The 16,120-nt window shown below is 42.1% G+C and overlaps 1 protein-coding gene across 2 annotated transcripts in view; it reads left to right on the top strand.

The window, feature by feature from the left end:
- si:dkey-106n21.1 (solute carrier family 23 member 2) overlaps positions 1 to 16,120 on the top strand; it is a 124,487-nt gene that overhangs the window by 55,592 nt on the left and 52,775 nt on the right. For both annotated transcript variants that reach the window (XM_061720913.1, XM_061720914.1), the window contains 4 exons: positions 982 to 1,153; positions 4,956 to 5,137; positions 10,132 to 10,249; positions 13,107 to 13,263. In XM_061720913.1, the coding sequence (XP_061576897.1) occupies positions 982 to 1,153; positions 4,956 to 5,137; positions 10,132 to 10,249; positions 13,107 to 13,263 (629 nt within the window). The remainder of the gene's footprint in view (positions 1 to 981; positions 1,154 to 4,955; positions 5,138 to 10,131; positions 10,250 to 13,106; positions 13,264 to 16,120) is intronic.

Here is a 16,120-nt window from a genome sequence, read left to right as displayed (position 1 = left end):
ATTTTTTTTCTTTATTTTCTGTTTTTCTTTTTTTATATGCTACCTCTTTATGTTTGCTAATTTTTGGTTGTAATGTACTGGGGTCGGACCCCAGGAAGAATAGCTGCAATTTTGCTGTAGCTAATGGGGATCCTAATTAAACTACAAACTCTGGAGAGATGAAAGCAAAGCAAACCAGTCCCTCTAACGTATATCCCAAGCATCACCTCATGCCCACCGTGAGGCACAGCGACGGAGGGTTGCACAGGAACGCAAGCAACAGTCCACGTCATAAAGGAAATGACCAATTCATGTTTCTGCTGCTAAATCTGAATCTACAACTGTTTAATCATGGGGTATGCAGTATTACCCACATGATTTATGTCTGACTTCATTTTTGTGAAATCCACAAAGGTACAATACAAAAACTATGTTTTGTTTTATCTGAGTTTGTTTCTGCCAAAGAGCCCCTAAAATCAGATACTCTAATAGATATTCACTATCAGTGCAGATTATTAGGTTCTTCCTGCACAGGGATGTGTCAGCAGAAATAAATAATAATAATCAATGACCTGAATGGTTATTGTTTTAAGCGGATACAAAGTAGAAAAAAAAGGAAACCGCTGCTCAAGAAAAACTGGAACCTGATAGAAACTGAGTTAAGAAGTCTTGAAAGATGAAGTTCTGGGATTCTGCAGTGGCATAATAATACATATTTATTGATCTTTATTGATGATTAACACATACTTGAGGGATACAATGCAAAAATATAACAAAAAAACACACGCACAGATATCTGTAGTAGTAATCCTGGGTGGTTCATGTAAGATTTTTTTTTAATTTTTGTGTCTGTGTTTTTTAGTCATTCACTTCTTTCATTATCCACATCATTTTATCCATTTTAGCTTTGCTATAGCAACAGGGCCACAAAAGCCACCCTGTATCCATCAAACTTCCCCTCGAGCGAAGATGAAGTCTGATCCGGGTCTTTCTCACCTACAGGTTACCAATCCTCCAGGGTGGGACCTTCAGCTTCATCACTCCTACTTTGGCCATTCTTGCTTTGCCGAAGTGGCAGTGTCCAACTCCGAATGCCCCTCTGATGCTGTCCGTGCAGCTGCAGAATGGCACCAGCCAAAACAGTGACGAGGTCTGGATGTCGAGAATACGAGAGGTAAGCAAGACCTTTGTTTGAACAGGAAGAGGACTCTTAAACCTGATTTAAGGTTCTGCCTTAAACCAACGCAGAGCCTATGCCGTGACGCCGTCGTGAATCCTTCGGACTTCCGTCACTCCATTTTGCCGCGGTGCAATACTCCCCCAGAGCGCTAGTTGATACTTTGTTTAGCTTCCGGCTTTTCCGGTCACAGTGAATCAAAGAGATAAGGACAACTATTGTGCAAAAAAACAAAACAATCAAAAAAAAAAATAATCACACGAAGAAAAGAGTGCTGAAAGTTCACTACTGCTTCACGAACCGGAAATGCGTTGCTACCAAGCAAACCAATCACAGCCATCTCAGTCTGCGTTGGGTCTGCGTCGCCTCGACTCGTAGTTACATTTTTTGGGAGGTGCACGTCAGGCTACGGCGTAGGCTACGGAGAGACTCCAGTGTAGCCGTGTACCCTACGGCGTAGAATCTGATTTAATGCAGAACCATAATTCAGCCTTAACACTACAATTAATGATGATTAAAAACTTGGTGGCATTGTGTATTCTATTCAAAGTCAAGCAAAAAAAGCTAAACTGCCACCAAAAGATGAGTTTCAAAAAATGCTAAAGTCATAAATGAACATTATGGGAGGAAATTTGAAGAGAAAAAAAAAATAAGGTCAATCACGTGAAAATTCGAATCAAGCACCAAACCAAAGGATCGGCAGAGCTGCTCTTTGTGTGGGCAACAATTTAGCGCTGACGAATGAGCCACTTTCAAAGAAAAATCTGTTTGCTAAGATTTACAAGTATACTGTACATTGTTTAATGACATTGAAAACTGAGATTGTTGAGAGAATAAAAGCAGCGGGTTTGGAATCATAAATCTATCTTATGCAGTAATTTATGGAGCTACCTACAGAGTAGGGCTTTGATTGCCCAATCTTTCATGACACACTTCAAGGACGCGTCTGTTTGACAAGATTTAACACGATATTCTGTGTAATGACAGCGAAAGCTGACATTGTTGGATTGCTGGGAGAATAAAAGCAGCAGGACTTGAATCATAAATCCATCCGTTGTGGTGAATTTATGACGCTACCTGCAGAGCAGCAGCTTCTTGGCAACGTTTGAAGAGCCGTTTTTTTTTTCTGTGTCCTTTGATCCCATTGAAAACATGGCGTAAATGCTGCTCAGCCAGCGACATGTCGACGCAGTGAAGACGGAAATCACAGGGCAAGGATCTCAGGCGGCAAAACGATCTGAATGAAGTTTACGCAACAACCATTCAACAGCCTCAAGTTTCATTTATAAAAGTTTATTTGTTGTTGTTGTTTTTTACACTTTGAGGCAAGAGGCCCGCGCTTTTGAAAAAAAAAAATAAAGTTTGTACGATCGCGAGAGGAATGACATCTGGTGCCTTTTTGTTTGACTCACAGGTTGTGAGTGTCCTCCCATTGCGTAGTGTGTAGCGACTTGTACTTGTAGACAGGCATTGGATCATTGGGCTGGTCCCTTCTCTCAGTAGCCGATGGAATTCCCTTAAGGTGGCCTCCTCTCTCCTCAACTCCAGAGTGGGGAAGGAGTTAGCTGGTATCCCTATGATACGGCAGCACCTTCTCTGCAGACATTCCAGTTCCTGGATCAAGTGCTTTGGGAGGCCGGCCCAGAAAGGGGAGGCATATTCGCGCACTGGTGAAGGTCGTATACCTGGGTCAACACATTTGGGGGGAGCTGTGTTCGTTTGGCCGCACTCAGATAATGAACCCTAGGCTGAGCCTTCTTCAACATGAACTGGACTTGTGCGTCCCATTTCAGATCAGAGGAGAGCTGTATTCCAATGAGGTTGAATGTGTCCACCCTCTCTACAGCCTGGTTGTTCAGAACGATAGGAGGGGGTACCAGACGGTTATGAGGCTCCCTGAAGCTAATAACCATGTCTTTAGTCTTCACAGCATTGGTTGCAAGACAGTAGGTCTGACCCCAGGCTGTAACTGCATCAACCGCTGCTTGCATCTGTCCTGGCAGGGAGCCCATGAGGTGTTCACTGAGGGTCAAATCATCTGCATATTTTATTGGCTCGACACTAGTTGGTAACAAATGATCAAGAAAGTTAATGCAGAAAACAAACAGGAGAGGGGATAATTCCCCATCCCCACCCCCTTGTGGGACACCAGCTAAAACTGCCTGTGGCTTAGAAAGATGGTTTCCCCATTTGACTGTCTGCCTCCCTTTTCTATCCTACCATAGGTCATAATGTTCATTATGAAGAGTTTTGTAAGTAATTAATTCATTTGAGTAAAAACTGCAAAAAACAGGCAATACTGAGCAAAAAGTACTGGATTGGTTGTTTGTCAAAGATCCTGTTGCCTCCAATTGGAAGCTCGCAGAATTGATCCTCACCCCTGCCACCTGCCAAAGCCCACACCGTTCCCCGTTGCCCCCAAAGCCTCGGTCTCTGAGGGCTTAAATACACGGCAGTCTTGTCATAAATGGGCACGGTTCGGTCAGGAAGGGCATCTGATGTAAAAGCACAAAGAGGTTCCTCTGATAATAAGTTAAGAAAAAAGAATGCTGTAGATCGTACCAACTGTAAATAGCTGCAAAAACTCTTGTTATTGAATTAAAACACTGTTGTATCTTGAGTCATAGTGAGGACCCAACTACACAAGATCAAGGAGGTAGGAACAATAAGAAATGTCCTTTTAATTTAGAAAAAGCACCCCACACTGCTGGATTTCCAGAACATCAAAAACCTGACCAGAGCTGGCAGGAGACGAGAGAAAGCAAAAGCATGACAAAAACAGACTGTCAAGTAAACAAAACACTAGGCTTTAAATGCACAGAGGGGCTAGTATGAAACATGTGTGGAACAAACCAACAAAGGAAGTAAGTAAAACCAGAAGTAACTAATCACGATTAAACACCCAAAACTACCACATTTGTAGTATATGTCGCATATGAAGAGAAACATGTCAAATACATATAAACATATTTCCATCTATCCCACGTTGCACTTGGAGCTGGTACAGTTGTGGCCAAAAGTTGTTGCGGTCATACGTGCTTCGGTATTCTTGGATGATGTTTTTCACATGTTTCCCTGACATATTGAACATTTAAAAGGCTACATTTCAGAAGCTTTTATTGCCAATACATCAGATGTAATCGAACAGTTAACATCGTTGATCCTTCTTCAAAACTTCTGACACCATTTGAACTCAAGGCAATGACGGCTGCACATGGTTCTCTGGAGGTAACCATCTCTAACGGCAGAAGACGATGCCGTCCTTGGTGACAATCAGTCTGGTCTTATTATTCAATTCGAATGATAGGGTGGCATGAGTTGCCACTTGGTGTTGATCACTGGTCCGAAATCATTTAGTTGGTCTGATCGTGCCAGGCCTAAAAGGAAGCTAAAATTGAGGTTTCTGTCCCCCCCAAAAAGTTCATTTTTAGGCCAGAGAAACTTTATGGAGTACATCTCTTCACGTTTCACAACAATCCTGATACAATGTGAAGCAAATATGGTAAAATGCAAATTTTGCGTTACTGCCACATCTTTTGGCCATGGCAGTACAAAACAAAGAGAAACAAAAACAGAAGGTAACTCTTTTCAGGCGATGTGGTCCAGACCAGGAAATGTGTACAAATACTGAGCTCTGCCATTGAAAGTCCTGCAGCTGCTTGATCTGACTTTATGTGGAAAGCTGGAGGTAAATCGATGAAAGACTAGTGATATGCTGTATGTTTAACTGCCGTTATCTCTGAACTGTGTCCTCTGCATTCTTGTTGAAAGTAAAAGCCTCTTTCGTTGCAATCCACAGATCCAGGGAGCCATCCTGGTGTCCTCCCTGCTCCAGATTGTCCTGGGCTTTTCTGGTCTGGTAGGCCTAGTGCTCAAATACATCGGGCCTCTGGCTATCGCTCCAACTATCAACCTCATTGGATTATCCCTTTTTATTGAAGCTGGAAAGAAGTGTGGCGGCCACTGGGGAATAGCTGCTCTGTGAGTCTTCCACCAAGTTGACCAATATACAGTATATATTTTTGTTTAGATTAAAGAAGCCTGTATTTTTCTCTCCACGTCTGACAAAAGTTGAGGAAAACATTCCCTTATGTAAGTTTTGTAAGGTTTTTTTTTTCTTTTCATCAGAGTTTGCATACACTTGGGTCGTATCTGGCAGAAATGATTTCCTCTGTGTCTGACAGGAAATTTGAGTGAACATTTCCTGTAGATCACTTTGGATTCTCTACTTTTTCTTTCTTTTTTTCCTCTGCCAAATGTCAAAATAATGAGGGAGAATTTACATACAATCGGAAAGCATTATGTAGAAGTTACTTAAATTGCTTGTTTAACTTGGCTCAAGCATTATGGGCAGCCTTCTACAAGTCTTGTTGAAATTCTGGTCCATTCCTTCCGACAGAGCTGGAGTCCAGTTTGTGGGACTTCTTGCTCACATGTTTTTTCAGTTATCCAAATTTTTTACTAAAGGACAGAGTTAAGGGTTTGTCTGTTCCAATACCTTCACATGGTGGTTCTTAGCCTTTCATAGGGCAGTCAATAAAATGCTTGGAATTTAAGAGGTTTTATTGGAGAACATTAAAGGACCTTTTCTTACTGTGTAACATCTTACATTTTCATAGACATGTACGTCTACTGAAGTTCCCATTTGCCCCGGAAAAGGGATAAACCACCTTACTAATGTGGAGGTACGCTTGGGGTCATTGCCCATTTGGAAGATGGATTGTTGAGCTGAACCTTTTCTTTTTAAAATCTTTAAAAAAGTCAGGTATCCCTCGCGTTCTGAGCCACTTCCACGGCTACTGACTCATATAATGACTCATACATGATTCAAGGAGCCCCGACCTTGAAGCTTGTCACTGATGATAAAGCAATCACTTAAAACATCTCTTGCCTCTGCGTTAATGACCAGACAGGAATAATAGTGATATTACACTGACTATCCCTGACATCAACACTTTGCAGCTCGTAAGCTTACCTGTGCAGACACCTGAGTGGGACTATAGGCTTCAGCAAATCTTTTTCAGTGCCCTCTTAGTTTTTGATGGTGTTGTTGATTTCAAATGGTGATACAGCAGATGTTGTCATCTGGGCATTACATTTTTCTAGTTGCCATTTTTTTTAAGCCAATAAGACCCGTTACATTCATCCATTTACATTTAGTCATCTCTTGCATGTGCACCTTTTCCCTGACATTTATTAATGTCAAAGATAGAGCCACAAGTATTAAAACATAAAAAAAACAGTTTCATTGAAAACCTTTTGCAAAATTCCTAATAACCCTTTGGATCAACACGTTTTTACTGCCTATCCAATGGCAATTTGAAAGCACAATGGGTGTGCTTCCAGATATACAGATTCTTGTCTTATCTTTATGCTTATACACTCGCTTATCACTTTATGAGAAAGACCAAACTAGCCCAAACTTCTCTGTGAACCTTAAACTGCTCCAGGAATTTAGGATGTGTTTCTCATGATGGGGTAAATATCCTTGAAATGCCTTTTGCATGTTGACACAACTATATTCTTTCTACCGATCTGTCAGCTGTTCTTTCATGGTTTAGGATATCTCAAAAGTTCTCCTTAGAGGGTTGTAACTGAAAAGGATGTACGGGCTCAGCATCAATGCACAGATTGGCTGTGGCATAAAAGAATTCTGATACGAAGGGAACTAAGTGCACTTCTCTGTTGTTACACACAAACTGTCTTAAAGCGAGGAGCAAAATCTAGATATCAAAACTGAAGATGGACTGCAAGTACGGAAAAGTACAGTACAAACTAGAAAATTTCAGGAAATTTTGATTTGGGCATGCCCTACTGCCCATTCGTCCCCTCTTGCTGCTTTGGTTTGGTCTGTAGTGGTTGTTTTCGGGGTGGTTCCATTTCAGTTTGAGGTGTTTACGGTTGTATTGCATTCATTCCTGTGCTCCCCATAGTTATTAATGGGGCTCGCTTTTTGACGTCTAGCGTCGCCATGGTAACACTTTTGACTGAGAAAAGTAATGTCCATCGAGAAAGATAAAAAAAAAAAAAAAAGTGAAAGGTCAATATCGCAAAAACTGTAATAATTGGCATAATGAGGTTGTACGGTCTGTTTGTGCCAATCGGTTCGAGTGTTTGAAAGTTTGAACGATGTCTCTACGATAAAGTTCGGCCGAGCAATAAGCGTCCGAATTTTCGCCTTTTTTTTGCTTTTTGGCATCTAGCGTTGCCACGGTAACCCCTATTACTGAGAAAAGTAATGTACATCGAGGCACGATGGAGACGCATCCAGCGATGTATGGCATGCATGGGTGCACATTCCTGTTCAGGCTATGTTAACGGATAGGTTTTTTTTTCACCATGGTAAAAAACCCCATCCGAATGAATGGGGCCATTTGGCATGGATTTTGACATAAAATTTCCTTAAATCACAGCTTCATGAAATTTGAATATGTTGAAGTCCACAACGTGCCGAGTCGGGGAACATTTGTACGATGTCTCTACCATAATCTGTTGCCTAGCAACAAGCGTCCAAAGTCAAATGGAAAAAAACCAACCACCAACAACTACCAACTCCACCTCATACATAAGTGGTTCTTTCCTCTTGCCCAGCAAAGAGTTGGTGCTACCATGGAACCGCTGTGAATTTGCTTGGAAAGGTCCTGGAACAGAGGTGTGTCAACTGGAGCAGCTAGCAGAAGCAAATGCTAGTTAAAACCATAGACGGTTTTTGAATCAGGCTGTAAAAATGTTTATATCTGCTCTAAAGTTGAATGTTTCAACATGAGTCGAAGGAGATTGACTCACTTTTGGAGTCAGCCTCTGTCGGCCAACCGAGGAACTGCAGGCTGACTCAGCTGGATGAGTTGGCCTGACAGGGTCCAGGCTGTCGTGCTGTGTGATAGCTCAACGATGGCTAAAACACCAGCTACTAGCCAGACAGCAATGGAGGAGCTTGGTTTCAGCTCCGACAGTCTACATTTCGAAGAACTGCTTATTAGTGACATCACAATTCAGGATGGATTGAGAGACTTTTTTTTAATGAATGTCAGGCAACATTAATTAGCATAGTAGATTGGCACAAGCTAAGATAATCTAAAATAGCTAGCCTGTGGTAACTGCCAGCTGGCTCTCTGCTTGGTTCCGCTCATTTGCCAAGTTTTGGGATCAACCATGGTCAGGAGGAGTCGGCTCCTGCTGAGATGGCACTCACCTGAAGGTTTGGCTTCAAAACCACTCCCTGTAATCCTATTTGTGACATCACAGAAGGGCTTGTGCAATTTGTTTTTACAGTCTATCAGCTTCGTGTTTGTCACATTGTGAGATGCAGTTTTACATGTAGGCATGCAGGTCTTCATCGAATGACGAAAGCTGAATGTGCAGGATGTTACAAGTGACGAGGGAAGATTCACATTTTCAATGATGCAAAGTAATCATTTATATGCTACCCTATTAACACACTTTTCAAACTAACTTTTTCAAAGCATAAATTTCAAATCAAATCTCCTTATTTTTCACAGCTGCTAATGCTACTGGAATCTGTTATTTAGCTTAGCCCACGCTGTGACAAAGCCCTTGAAATCTGTCTTCATTTACTTGTACCATGTCCAGATAATACAGTTCAACATCTTCACCCAGAGTAATCCTTGAGGTTTACAAAAGGTTCTAACATCTGCCATACATGGGGAGTAATCAGTCATGTCCCTCTTAGCCTCAGTACCCCCGCCCCTCCTCTCAGATGTCCTGGCTTGCAGGAACAGGTAGATCTCATAAATTAACTCTCTCAGCTTGCAAAATATACATGTGATATCGAAGCCAATTTCTAAATTGTGATGAATAGCAGATATAATGTGATGACATTCCTTATTTTATGTATGGAAAAATGCAAAAACGTATGATGGAAATGTAAGAATTTAAGATATGCCATATCACATTTTCCACTGACCTCAACAAAGCCACCTGGCTCGGGGTTTTGTCATATGAGTTTGAGGCCCTTTTCTTTTTTAGTTCAGGCATCCATGCTTAGATAGATGTATGCTGCTAATTCGTAAGTTTAAGTGTTAGATTTACATACTGTAAGTAAGCACCAGCATTTTTATGCACAGCTTGTAGTCTTCCACAAACAGCATGAAATGTTGTTCACCTGCTGGGAGAGATTATTTAGGTTCTCATGGTTGCTCTCATCACAAACCATTACAAACCCATTACTCTTTCCAGTGTGGTGTTTGGCAGGCTTGGATGAAATGTAAAATATTCTCAGTCGGTCTGACCTGTTACGGTTCTTTTAGTTGTGAACAGGAGCCAGACCACAGGGGGAATAACTGCGGTCCTTTTCAGAACTAATAATATATCTTCGGCGACTTCTCAGATATGTTCATAGCGGCTTGAACACCTGCAAACATCTTGAACGAAGTGGTTAGTAGCATTAATTATCCATGAAATGTCATCTGCTGTATGACGCCATTGAAGTCACAGTAATTGACAAACACAATGTGCAAACACAAACTATAATTTATGAAGTATTTATTGAACACAACCACTGAATATTTACAGTGCGGGAGGAAAATAAGTGAACCCTTTGGATTTAATATCTAGTGACACCTCCTTCGGCAGCAATGACCTCATCAACTCTTTCAGCTTCTGCGGCTCAGAGCTGCACGTCCGAGCTCGGGTGAAGGTCTGGGCTCTGACCGAGGCCTACGTACATCCGGTCTGCTTGTCTGGATCAACCCATGAAGAGAAGATAATTGCAGTTCTTCAACTGACCACAAGTAATCTCCATTGAACCCAAACACTGGCGATGCAGAGGAGTGGAATCCACTGGTGAAAGATGTGGCCATATGGAGCCCAGACTTCTTCCAAAATTGGCCTGAGCCATCACATATCCATGAAACCGGAAAGTCCTGAGTGATTTCACACCTGGATGTTTGTGTGTGATACTGTCAGATGTGGACATGGTTCGTGCAACTCATTTCATCCTGTTTTGTTTCCCACAGAACGGTCTGTCTGATCCTCCTGTTCTCCCAGTATCTCAGCAAAGTTGACGTTCCAATGATCGCTTACAAGGATAAGAAGTGGAAGGTTTTCCAGTATCCGCTATTCAAGCTCTTCTCTGTGAGTGACATTTATCCAGGTTTCATACATTTCTGTGTCTCACTGACATTCATCTTAATTACATGACATTGCTTTCTACTAAGACCAGACATTTTTGTGAGACATTATCTGGAACTATGATGTAGTTTGTTGACTAATTATAATTCCAAATACGGAATTTGTCAGCAGCAATAAACCTTATCTAGTGTGATGGTATCCCACACAGGGGATGGATGGATGGATGGATGGATGGATGGATGGATGGATGGATGGATGTATGGATGGATGGGCTGATGGATGAAAGATTAAACTCATCCTGGGATAGTAACTGTTAAAGCACAGTGAAGTGTGTTGATTGTTTATTATTTTATTATTTATTTAATTATTTATTTATTTATTTATTATATTTTTTTCAGTTTTTTGGGAAAGAACGGCTTACTTTTTATTTCAAGAGATTTTTGCTTCTAATTATGGTGTTTATTTTCGCAGTTGGCAACTAGATGTCCTGTACATAAACTTGCCAGCCAGGAAAAAAAAATTAAACAAATAACTAGTAATTGACAAATGTTAACAGCATCCATCCTTATTTATTCCAAGTTTAACAGAGAATACAAAAAGCTATCTGTGGTTTAGATTTTATGAAACAGATTTTATTCATAGAGTCAAACATTTACCTTACCTCACAAAGAATAATACTCCATAAGACCCCCTTTTGGGGCGTCAGGTGCTGTGAATTGTATGTACAGAATAATGTGTTACTGCACGCCAAGCAAAGGTGAAGGAGGGTAAGTTAAGAGTACTATGGGATGTGTACACAGTGGTGATTCATGTCAAGTCAAGCTGACAGCTTTGCCAGATAGAGCCCACCTCTATTGTAAATACGGTGAGTGAGGTTACGCTGTGCAGAGTCAAATCTATAGGCAATCCGCCTTCCATGAGGTAAAAGGTATACTGAGAAAAAAGTCCTTATTGGACTTGAGAACCATCCATCAGCAGCTTAATCAGAGCTCATGCTTTCAGCTGCTGATCTGTCTGGCCCCCCCCACAGGTGTTGAGTCCCCAAGAGGGTGAACCCATGTGGCTCGCTCTGCCTGAACCCATCCAGACCCCATGGATGAGGGCCCCAGCCCGGCCTGCTCGCTGACAAGCCCCGCTCCCAGGCCCCGCTCCCAGGCCTGGTCCAGGTTTGGGGAATCCTCCGTCCTCAACTGTCCATAAGGGTCAATCAAATCCCACCTATGGTGCTTTTACACTAGTACCTACTCAGCCCGACTCGACTCGCCACGCCTCGTCTCGACTCGACTTGCCCTCGTTTATTTTCAATACCCAGATCAGTAGTAGTAGGCGGGTTGGAGCGAAGCTGCTGTGAAGTATTTGATTGTGTGATCTAAACGAAGAAGACAACAACACTAAAGATGTAGAACCTGGAGGAGATGATATATGTGCTGCTGGGTCTGTGGCTTGTGTCTGATATCAAGTTAAAAAATGAGAGTGAGAGAAGCTTCAAGCGGCGACGCTTTCTTTTTTTATTTTGTCTCCTTGCGCTGCTGAAAAGTCCGTTGGTAGCCGCAAGCAGCTATGAAGTGACAGAGCTCCTGGTAGATCTTGTCTTTCCTTATCGGCCGTCTAGATCCCTTTTTAATTCTCTCCTCAGCCACCAGGTTTATGAACATCTGCAACTCAGAGTTGGATCATGAAACAGACTTTTGCGCTGCCATTGCCTGTTGAATAAAATGAACAAGAAACCGCGAGTCGCTCTTTCTCTGATTTCTGCCTCCTCACTCAGACGTCTGACTCCCAACCCCCCGACCAATCGGTGGCCTGTTGTGTGATGACGTCAGATGCAGCCGACTCAGCCATTTAGAACCTCAGCAGAGTAGTTACAGAAAAATTATCTGTTACACCCCTAGTGGGAAAGAACCAAACCGAGGCCAGCCGAGTCGGGCTGAGTAGGTACTAGTGGAAAAGCGCCACTAGTCTGGACCCCCCCCCCAGGATTAATTCAGGCTGGGCCCACCATCAGGAGCTTAAGAACCACTTTGTTTATATACATGATTCCCACATGTTTCCCACTTAGATGTTTTTAACTATTGTAGTTATAAATCAATTTCGACCACATATATGTAAAAAATGTTATGTGTAATCCTAGAAATCTGATCTAAGGTGGGCCAAGAGAAAAAAGCGAAGTATCATGGCATCACAGGGAACTCTGCTCCATCTAGACTCCTGTTCGCCATTAAGTCATCAGGCGATGCATAACAGTATATAAATCTGATAAAGGAAATTAAGAAAACATGGCTCTTTCAAGACATGTTCTTTGTTTTTGTTTTTTTCCTCCTCTCTATTTTTTTTGTTTAAAACAACTTTCATATGATGAAAGCATTCTTGTGCGCCGCTCTTTGCTCCCATGTTACCCTGTGAACGTTATCCAGCGTTATTCACCACTGCCTTTGGCACACGGCACGCATGCACTTGCACAGTCAGTGAAAGTCAAAGGCAATACAACAAATTAGGTGCATTAAAATCTAAAGCAAAACAGAGGTGTGGAATCTTCAACATCTTTAAACACTTAAGATGCTGAAGCGTGTAGATGTTTGTGTAAAGAAAGGCATGCTTCAGATGGCTCTGAATCTCCACTGCATGCTGGGGTGTTTGATTTATTTGCTTTACTTGGACCATCTGTTGTTTGCAATGAAAATTAATTGACTCACGGGGATCGTTGGCAACTTGGGTTGCGTGAGGCCAGGTATATGAGTGATATCATTAACGTTTCCATTCTAGAGCATATCCAACATCTTCACCCTTCAAGAGTTAGTGCAAAGAATAGGGGGAAATGGTCGCGTCTCAGTGAAACTGTTTATCTGATAAACAATTCCAGGCTTTGTTCGGGATGTGCGGCGGCTGGTTGGTCTGCTTCTTACTGACTGTCTTCGACGTCCTGCCCTCCAAGTCTGATCAGTACGGCTTCTCGGCGAGGACGGACATCAGCTTGGACGCTGTGAGAAACTCCCCATGGTTCCACGTGCCTTACCCAGGTAATGGAAAACAACAATCAGGTTTATATATACTTTTGAAGTTGCAGAGATTCCATGTTATTCTCAAACAGACAATAGCTGGGAACATTTTAGCCTCGTCCAGGAGCTGCAGAAGTATACCGATTAATTTCAGTTGTACTTCAGACTGAGTCTGCAAAAGCTCGACCTCTGCTGGGGAGACAAGCATCGACACTCACAAAATGGTGCACTACTTATGGCGCTTTTCCACTAGTACCTACTCAGCCTGACTCGCCTCGCCTCGCCTCGCCTTTGCACTTTTCCACTAGTGGTGGAGGCGGGTAGAGGCGTGCCGAGTAGATACTTTTTCTGTAACTACTCTGCCGAGGTTCTAAGCGGCTGAGTCGGCTGTATCTGACGTCATCACACTACAGGCCACCGATTGGTCGGGGGGTTGGAGTCAGACGTCTGAGTCAGGAGGCGGAAATCAGCGAAAGAGCGACTCTGACGGCGGCTTCTTGTTAATTTTATTCAACCAGCAACGGCAGCAGAAAAGTCTGTTTCATGATCCAACTCTGAGGTGCAGATGTTCATAAACCTGGTGCTGAGGAGAGAATTAAAAAGGGATCTAGACGGGCGATAAGGAACGATCAGATCTACCAGGAGCTCTGTCACTTCATAGCTGCTATGCTACCAACGGACTTTTCAGCAGCGCCGAGACAAACAAACAAACAAAAAAAAAGCGTCACCGCTTGAAGCTTCTCTCACTCTCATTTTTTAACTTGATATCGAACACAAGTCACAGACCCAGCAGCACATATATCATCTACTCCATGTTCTACATCTTTAGTGTTGTTGTCTTCTTCGTTTAGATCACTCCAAACCTCCTACTTCTCATATGGGAATTAAAAATAAACGAGGGCGAAGCGAGTGGAGTCGGGCTGAGTAGGTACTAGTGGAAAAGCGCCATTAGAGCTTCCAAGAAAGCTTCAAAATGCTGTCCTGAAAACGTCTTGACAGTCCTGAGTGCATGTCCACATACACTAGGTCATACGAGGTTTAATACATCTGTTAAGCCCAAGTTCTTTGAAGAGTTCTTAACATGCCAAGCCTTCCCTCTCTCTGTCATATTGTGTCTACAAACAACAAAGATTTTAAATAACTGGGTGTGTCACATTGTCATCACGGTAAGCTGTGCCCAAGCTGAACATTTGAACATAAATTGCAACTTTCTAATATGAGATCAGAGAAATGATTGCTTCAGTCAGACTAGAGTTGTATTTTTAAAATACTCCAAAATCAAACTAAATAATTTATGGCCTGCATGATTCGTGCATGGTTCATGCTTAGCGGTTCCTGTCCCGGCCTTTGGTGCAGAAGTAACGGAAGAAGCAGACACAGAGAAGAAAGCAAAAGCTGAACCATACAAGCAAAAGCTGAACCATACAAAAAGAGAGGAAAGCACTCCAGAGGGTCATCACCACGGCCCAGAAAATCATCGGCTGCCCTCTCTCCACACTGGAACACCTCCACTACTCCCGTTGTCAGAAAAATATAATAAAAGACAGTTCACACTCCAGACACTCACTGTTTGAACTGCTGCCATCTGGGAAAGGATACAGACTCATAAAAACAAGGACAAACAGACTCAAACACAGCTTTTACCCAACAGCAATAACCACTCACAACAAAAACAGGAGCTAATGTGCAATAACAAAAATGATTGTATGTTGATGAAAGTTTTTGTAATGTCCGTGTGTTGATGTATGTGTGGAGGGGTGAATGTGTCTAGATATTTATTCATTTTATTTTATTTATTTATTTTTTAGTTATTTTATTTTTTATATGATGCGCTAACTGGAGAGCACTTTTAATTTTGTTGTACCTGGTGATAATGACAATAAAGACCTATCTATCTAAATGCACTGAGCTGAGCTGCAGAGAAGCCATTACCACATAGTTTCCTAACCTGCATGGACTTTGGAATTCAAGGATCCAAGTCTAAGTCTGGGTGACCCATAGCAGTAGCCTGACTAGACTGTGTACGTAAACACATTGATGACCAAACTTGTTCTGATAAAGTCCCAACTGCAACTCAACAAACTGGGGTATAACCTAAAATGTAAAAACAGAGCAACAAGTACCACATTTGTTTTAGTTGGAACACAACAAAAACCTTCAAAAATGGTGAACGATTAATTATCATCTTGTACATTTTATCAGTCAAACCAGCATTCATAAAAACCAGAAGAATAGGTTTTATGTTGCTGAAACTTTACATGTCCATAAGTAATACTACACTCTTCATTCAGAGTGTGGGTTCACTTATTCCCCCTCCAGATCTGTGGATGTTTAACGGGTGTGTCAGCAGGGTGGTCGATTTGACTCGTCTCCAAGTCCCTCCTTAATTCAATCTTTGACAAACGAAAGACGTTCTGAAGCTGAGCAGAGTGTTGCACAACCGCTGACGCAAGAACAACAACCCGCCAAGGTTTTAACTGCTCAGATATCAGCACTGCAGTCCACAATTAGGTGATGGTGATGGATTTTACAGCAGAAAAATAGCAGTTGGGCGGCTTTGGATGGCGATACGTCCTGCAGGAACTCAGTGCTGAACATGTGTTCCTGAGACTCAGAGAAATGGTCCAATAACCTTTAGACCCAACACATGCTTAAAACAAATCCTTATAATCTTTTTATTGTAAAAGGTTCCGCGTTCTCATCTCGTAATAGTCATTTGGGAATCAGATGTCAGAATATGCTCCTTTTCCCTCACTTTTTGGGTGAAAAATATTGAATACATAGTTTCTCAGAACGATCTATGTACTTGTGGAGTTTGTAAAACTTGCTCGCCGGATCAGCTTTGTCAGTTTTATGGTTGTCTTTTTTATTATTAATA

Source organism: Cololabis saira, chromosome 5, assembly GCF_033807715.1.
Source record: "Cololabis saira isolate AMF1-May2022 chromosome 5, fColSai1.1, whole genome shotgun sequence".
NCBI classification, from domain to species: Eukaryota; Metazoa; Chordata; class Actinopteri; order Beloniformes; family Belonidae; genus Cololabis; species Cololabis saira.
The sequence above is the reverse complement of the archived record's forward strand: the minus strand, read 5'-3'. Positions and strand labels throughout refer to the sequence as shown.